At 44.8% G+C, this 8,221-nt stretch overlaps 1 protein-coding gene across 1 annotated transcript; it reads left to right on the forward strand.

The window, feature by feature from the left end:
- The first annotated feature begins 3,357 nt into the window (after positions 1 to 3,357).
- On the forward strand, positions 3,358 to 5,919 carry LOC118419240. Its single transcript, XM_035825588.1, has 5 exons — positions 3,358 to 3,624; positions 4,301 to 4,371; positions 4,505 to 4,611; positions 4,858 to 5,739; positions 5,912 to 5,919. Exons 1-5 carry the CDS (start codon positions 3,358 to 3,360, stop codon positions 5,917 to 5,919), a joined length of 1,335 nt encoding a protein of 444 aa, XP_035681481.1.
- Positions 5,920 to 8,221: the final 2,302 nt, after the last annotated feature.

Here is an 8,221-nt window from a genome sequence, read left to right on the forward strand (position 1 = left end):
CGGGAACATACAGATACAGATGCGAACGCGCGTTACATTGACAAAACCAATAACTAGCGAGTCTCTGTGTGTATGGCAAAGGCATAATCCACATTCATGAAAATACGGCATTACGTCCCTGTTACCTTCGGTAAGCCAGACGAGTAGTGGCCACGAACCCACCAAAACATACTCAACCTATGTCGTATATAACGCACACGCTCCTCCGAGTCCAAAAATATAAACAACACCAATTATTTGCTACAGTTTTAGTTTCACACCGACAATGGCCTATCCCCTTCGATCCCTGGTGCAAAATATAATCCCCCTCCATGAACATACCCTTTCTGTCCCTGCTAATTCCCTCTTACTTTCGGTTTGCGGTCACAAAACACTACAACAGCAGATGTCGAATGAACACACACGTTCCTACCCGTCAGAAAAAAAGCGTGGCCACCCCACCCATATAGTAGTGACAAAGCACCACCAATGCACACAGTGCATACATATATCGCGAAGAGCGCAAATCAACCCAAGTACGAGATGGCAAAGCTATCGTCATACGCCGACGAAGACAACATCTGCTTGACGATATCCAATTACCACAAGGCTTAAGGCGCGATCATAACGAAGACCTGAACCACTATACCGGACGACGTAGGGGTGAGAACTGAAATTATTACATCCATAATAAAAACAGCTACCACGGCAAAAAAAGAACGTGCATCATTTCGCAACGGAGTACAGACGACATGCCAAACCACATACGCTTGCGGCAAACGGAACATAGAGATATAGGTGGGAGTGCTCAACACATAAACCGTTCACAAGACTCTGTCGCTGGAGGTTACCCTCCAGTCACAGAGTAACAATAGATTATAATTTTCATTAGGACGTACGTGTAGGTCTTGTTTTAGAAGGCGATGTTGTAACAAAAGTGGGCCTATCAAATGGCTACTCCCAGTCAAGGTTATATTGGACGTTAAAACATACCCACCCCATAGCATTTGGAAGGGAAATCTACTGTTACACAAACAGGTGAGATTCGCTTGCTTTTGTTCAACATTGTCATGCGTCACAAAGTAGGATTGACATCTGGATGCGATAGCCCTTCAGAACGTGACAGTTTGCAGAAAAGCACACTCAACCACTTCTGTTGGTAGAAGGTAAAAGAAATAGGTATATCATTTATGACCTTAGACCCCCTTGTTCTGTTTTTCAAATGTCTTCAATATTGTTTTTCAACTGTTAGGATGGTTTCATGTTAGAAAACAAACTAGAGTTCGAAGTGAAATGGTTATTGTTTCTTGCATTCGTAGTTCATTAATTATGCAATAAAAGGTATTGATTAACGTGACATGTGTCCATTGATCAATGTCCCTCACTCTGCGGTGAACATAACTAGTAACTATATGGAAAATATATTATTGTCGTGTCAATAAAGATTTCCTGGAAAATACATGGCTGTGAAAACACAGAATTCCCCGTATCCATTGACCCCATTATGTGAATGTGACGTCTGAACTCTACACCCTAACCCCCCGAAGTCTGACCTTTGCCTCAGCGATCTGACGTTACTGGCAATGAAATGTCGAAATTTCGAATGGGATTTTCTAGATAGGAAAGGTATTCCTCTGCAAGCAAAAGCAATGATATGGGGTGCAAAGGGCAAAAAGACTAGGTATGTTTGACTGACTGGGCTGCGATATTCTCAGACTTGAACTGCTACGTCATTTTGGGTAATTCCACGGACAGGGGAATCCCTTGGCATTTTTGTAACTCCACCCCAACCCTAGCCTGTGTTTACACAATCTCTCGCTGTATGGGGTTACTGACTTCTGATTCAGCTAAGACCTTCTCACGCTGATGTATACATGCATACATAACCTTTATTTTGACTGGGTGGCCATGTCCGCCAAAGCCGCTCTTCCCAGAGGCTAGGTGGTGACGGGAACATAAATAGATCAATACAAATGTAAATGAGATGAAATCAAAACACCGTCACACGTCAAAACACCAGACCCAACACAAACAGGTTTGCAAGACTACGTTACTGCATTTGAATGATAAACTCGGTGCGTGACCAGGAAGCAAACAGTTCTTTTGAGCTCAGACATCACTTAGACAAAGCAAAGTGGTGTCCATGGCGGTGGTGTTTTGTTAGGGTACGGGCAATCATTGTTCTGTTCAGTCTTGCGTGGAGGAGCACATATGATAATTTTCAGAACTAGACTTGCAACAAGTCGTGCTTAAAGACTTGCTTCGTGCTATGATAAGTTCAGAATCAGCGGTGTGCGCAAATGGCAAGTGGAGATAATTGTAAAGGCCCGGCCCGTCACATATTGTCAATGTTACTAGCGTTACACAAAACATTGCTACCTTAAACAACCTCATTCAAAAGGTGAAATTCGGCGGAAACACTAGCAAAGACCAACGGACTGCACAATACATTTATACCACTAGGATTTACTGAACGCGAAAAACCCTAAATGGCGGAAAAAACATCAAATCGATTATCTTTATTTACTTTCTGCCACAAACGGGCCATCACAACACACACATACACACAAAAATGATTGCGCAATTAAAAGTGATTTAAGTTTTTTTTAACACAAGCCACAAACGGATCAATAAACTAAATCAACAGAGATTTAAACATGATCCGTGCAAGGCTGAACCAAAGGGAACACTGGAATCATCATTATTACAAGACGAAGAGCGTAATGCATGATAGGAGCAAGAGGTCATTTCCTGACCTCGCCAGTTAGCCAGGTTACCTGATATGTTCACAAGTATGAGTGACGTTAAGTAAATTGGTGTATTGTACCCGTGACATTTGAACTAACAGGTGACGTAATGTTGCCATGGACACTGTGACTCCTTTATTTGTTTAGTCCGGCGCATGAAGCTAACACGGAGACCTGCGACCGTGTAGGCAACGAGTTGTATCAGGCTATAATTGACTATATACAAAAGTCACCTATCTCTCCCCTATCACTTATCAATGGAACCTTCCGAAAGGGGAATCCCCCTTCCCAGACTCCCCCGCCCAACAGGTGAGGTCACACCTGGGGACTTCCGCTTTCGTGGTGACTCGCGCACGAAGCTAACACGGAGACCTACCTATACCCGTGAAGATAAGTTTTACAGACGTTCTCTCAGTAGAAGTCCGCCATGTTGAGGGTCTGTGAGAAACTCCGTGAGGCGGACGCGAAGGGCAGGAGGTACGGACTAGCCCGTGCGGAGACAAGCTACCTCCGTGCCCTGGTGGACGCCATGGCTGACATGGACAGGCTTGCGGAAGTGGAGCTGCTCAAAAGTCTGGGCGACGTGAACTTGGAGAAGGGAAGACTCGGGAAGGACGTAGGGAAGTTGAACATGGCCTTGGCGCTTTACGTGGCTGCTGTGGTCCGGTGTGACAATCGGGATCAGGGAGAAGGTATAGAACACCGGTACGAATACACGGAGAGGCTTTTACAAGGGGTGTATATGTCGTCAAAGGAATCACAAGCTCGGGAGCAGTCAACTGAAGACAAAGAGACGGCTACACCTGCAAAGGTGGCAGGAATGTTTCAAGACCTGGACAAGAAATGGGCTGCCGGTGGTAACACAGACTCTGTGCTGGTTGGATACGCACAGTTGATGGTAGAGGGAATAGTGAACGACAACAGTTTGTTAGAAAAGGAAGCGATCAAAAGCCTCGGTGACGTGTACCTAAAAAGAGGAACAGAAACTTTTGACACTAGAGACTTGACCAGAGCAAGTGCTCTGTACAACAAGGCACTGGCGCGGTGTCACAACGTACAGGGAACAGTGGCCATTGTCCACCGCTTGCTGCAGACCGCAAAAAAGAGGCAAATCATCACCACAAGAAGCATAGAAGTGAATTTTTAAGCGATTACTTCTTTTTTTATTGTAGTCTATTCTATGTCTTTGTTGCTTTTCCTTTACATCTACTATTATATGGACATGTGTTCTGTATATTTGAGGAGAGCATAGTTCCGTAAGTCGTCTTTTCACGATATTTGGATTGTCGGTAGACAAAGTACTTGGCCAATAGACATGAGGAGGGGTGATATGTGCCTATTACATTGGGTCTATGTAGTCTATGATGCCCAAATAGACAAGTCACCACATTTACAACATAAACCTTACAGCTGGTCTTCTTTGAGTCACGTCAGGTCTTTTACCTTTGACCGTTCGTCAAAATTCCATGGTACGGTGACTTACATGACTGCCCATCTGTTAATCATTCGCGGATCACTATCGGCTCTCGTACGCAGCATGTTAATCATTTATGACTTCCTGTCTGATTTCATAGCGGTCAGCACGTTCGGAACGACAACGGGGTGCGGGTGGACGGATAAGCCCGACACGAGTTGACGATGACATGTAAGTGTCACTTTTTTTTTCAAATTTTCTATCGCATCTGAACTTCACTTTTATGTCAGATTTGCTATACCGCATTATACGATTCCAATGATAAATAAATTTTGGAATAGTTTTATCCTATTATATCTTACAGTGAATACGAAGAACATCTCCATGCTGGCTGCAGGGCCCTGCAGACTGGAGACCTGGAAACAGCAGAACAAAGCTTTGCAGCTGCGCTCAAGTCGGTTCATTTCAAAGGTGAGTAAGTATGAACCTGAAGTTCAAAGAATTTAAAAGAAACTGTTTATAAATGATTCGAGATCATTGCTTCTTGTTGACACACAGAACACTGTTTACTGCAAACCTGTACCTGTGGTCTCTAAAATATGTATTATATAAATTGTATATCATCGATCGTCATAAAGGCTTTTTAAAAACAACCAATAGATACACCAACACAAAGAGTTAAATGCTAAATTACAATTAAAATTTTTTGACTTACAGGTCCACATGGGAAGGAGGCGGAGCCCCTGTACAGGTTGGGCGAGGTCTATCTGAAGAGAGGAATCCAGTCAAAGGACGGAGGCGACTTCACCAAGGCTGCAGCACTCTGTAATGCAGCACTGGTAAGGTCAAGGAGAGAAGACATGGAGGAAAGAGTTCAGGAAATAACTCAAGCATTTGTTAAGGAAGTCCTGAAGGTCGAACAGAAGGTAGACAGTGATGATACAGAGAAACACAAATTGATGTTGAAGGCTGATAGGGACTACGTAGAAAAAGAGATCAAAAGAATTGACCAAGAGGTAGATCCGTATAGCCTTGATGAGAATGACCCACAGATAAGAGAAGTGGAGATGAAGAGAGTGGAAGCAATCAAAGCATTGTTTCAGACACTTGTTGATCAGCGTAAAACGTTCATAGCTGGCCATGTAGATGAATGCATGGAGGTAATGGGCCCCCCTCCCTGTAAGTACGCCATGATAGGCTTAGGTTCACAAGCCACAGGGTTGGTAACACCATACTCTGACCTGGAATTTGCCATTTTGGTAGAGGAGGAAATCGAGCATAATGTAAGTTATTTCCGCAACCTGACTCATTATCTGCATCTCAAAGTTATAAATCTGGGAGAGACCATTCTCCCGGCCATGGGGATTAGTTCTCTGAATGATTTCTACTCAGACAACCCACTGGATAACTGGTTTTATGACTCAGTAACACCGCGCGGTTTTGCGTTCGATGGAGCCATGCCACATGCATGCAAGACTCCTTTGGGCAGGGGAAGGAACAGTTCAGGATCAAGCGAACTAATTCGCACACCAAGCAATATGACCAACATACTAAAGGAAGACCTCACACTTCATATAAAGAAAGGCTATCATCTTGCTAGTGTGTTGGGAAACGTTTCTATTATTTCAGGGGATCAGGGCTTGGTGGATGAGTACATGTCTTTATGGACTCAGCAATTTGAAGACAATAAGGGAAGAGTTCCGTTTGTAATGGCAGCTACCGTACTGAGTGATAATATGTCGACTTTTGAATCCAAAACTCTCACTGCCAGTCTGCTGAATGTAAAGAAAGAAGTATATAGATTCTCGAGCCTTGCAGTGTCCTTTTGGGCGCTAATTCATAACATACAACCGACCACAATCTGGGAGACTATTCAGAGGCTAAGAAACAGTGGAGTAGTGAGTAGTGATAACGCGCATCACTTGATGGTGCTGGTCAGTATCTCAGCAGAACTGAGGCTGCGGACATACATGAACAACCGTGGTCAGGTGGAGAACATGTCAGCCTTATCGTCAATATCGCCCGATACGGCTTTTGAGGAGAAATTACAGAAAGTGTTTTACATCTCAAATACAAAACAGCTCATGAGATATTATTACACAGAAAGACCCCTGAAGCACTTTATTTCACGGCTGGCTGACACTCAGTCGTTGGAAAAACCACCAATTTTCTTTGACAATTCTTCAGATCTGAAAGCAGAGATTTATCAAAGTCTGTGCGATTTCGAAAATTTTAAGAAATTCTCAGAACAAACGTTACACAACGATTTATCGAAATATGGTGAAAACACTAGTACTGCACGCAGTGATGTTGCCGTCTCACTAAACAACGTAGGTACCGCCTTACGAAGCCTTGGTGATCACAGAAAGGCGGTCAGCTATTTCGAACAGGCACTACAAATGAAGCGGAGTATCTATGGTGAGGACACTGCACATCCTGACATCGCCAGGTTACTTAACAGCTTGGGTGCCGCCTGTAGCGACCTCGGTGATCACAGAAAGGCGGTTAGCTATTATGAGCAGTCACTACAGATGAAGCGGAGTATCCATGGTGAGGACACTGCACATCCTGACATCGCCGGGTCACTTAACAACTTGGGTGCCGCCTGGAGTGACCTTGGTGATCACAGAAAGGCGGTCAGCTATTATGAGCAGTCACTACAGATGAAGCGGAGTATCTTTGGTGAGGACACTGCACAGCCTGACATCGCCAGGTCACTTAACAACTTGGGTGCCGCCTGGAGTGACCTTGGTGATCACAGAAAGGCGGTTAGCTATTATGAGCAGTCACTACAGATGAAGCGGAGTATCTTTGGTGAGGACACTGTACATCCTGACATCGCCAGCTCGCTTAATAACTTGGGTAACGCATGGGGGAAACTCGGGGATTACAGAAAGGCGGTTAGCTATTATGTACAGTCACTACAGATGAACCGAAGTATCTATGGTGAAGACACTGCACATCCTGACATCGCCAGCTCGCTTAATAACTTGGGTAACGCATGGGGGGAACTCGGGGATTACAGAAAGGCGGCTAGCTATTATGTACAGTCACTACAGATGAACCGAGGTATCCATGGTGAGGACACTGCACATCCTGACATCGCCGGGTCACTTAACAACTTGGGTGCCGCCTGGAGTGACCTTGGTGATCACAGAAAGGCGGTCAGCTATTATGAGCAGTCACTACAGATGAAGCGGAGTATCTTTGGTGAGGACACTGCACAGCCTGACATCGCCAGGTCACTTAACAACTTGGGTGCCGCCTGGAGTGACCTTGGTGATCACAGAAAGGCGGTTAGCTATTATGAACAGTCACTACAAATGAAGCGGAGTATCTATGGTAAGAACACTGCACATCCTGACATCGCCGGCTCACTTAACAACTTGGGTGCCGTCTGGTATAACCTTGGTGATCTCAAAAAGGCGGTCAGCTATTTTGAACAGTCACTACAGATGAAACGGAGTATCTATGGTGAGGACACTGCACATCCTGACATCGCCAGCTCACTTAACAACTTGGGTAACGCATGGAACGACCTTGGTGATCACAGAAAGGCGGTCAGATATTATGAGCAGTCACTACAGATGAAGCGGAGTATCAATGATAAGGACACTGCACATCCTGACATGGCCAGGTCACTTAACAACTTGGGTGCAGCCTGGTGGGCCCTTGGTGATCACAGAAAGGCGATTAGCTATCATGAACAGTCACTACAGATGATGCGGGTAATATATGGCGAGAACACTGCACATCCTGACATAGCCAGGTCACTTAACAACTTGGGTGCAGCCTGGAGTAACCTTGGTGATCACAGAAAGGCGATTAGCTATTATGAACAGTCACTACAAATGAAGCGGAGTATCTATGGTAAGAACACTGCACATCCTGACATGGCCAGCTCACTTAACAACTTGGGTGCAGCCTGGAGTAACCTTGGTGATCACAGAAAGGCGATTAGCTATTATGAACAGTCACTACAGATGATACGGGTAATCTATGGCGAGAACACTGCACATCCTGACATTGTACAGACGCTGAAAAATCTGAGTGTTGCATGGAGAGAGCTTGGCGATGACGT

This window comes from Branchiostoma floridae, chromosome 7, assembly GCF_000003815.2.
Source record: "Branchiostoma floridae strain S238N-H82 chromosome 7, Bfl_VNyyK, whole genome shotgun sequence".
In the NCBI taxonomy this organism is placed as follows: domain Eukaryota; kingdom Metazoa; phylum Chordata; class Leptocardii; order Amphioxiformes; family Branchiostomatidae; genus Branchiostoma; species Branchiostoma floridae.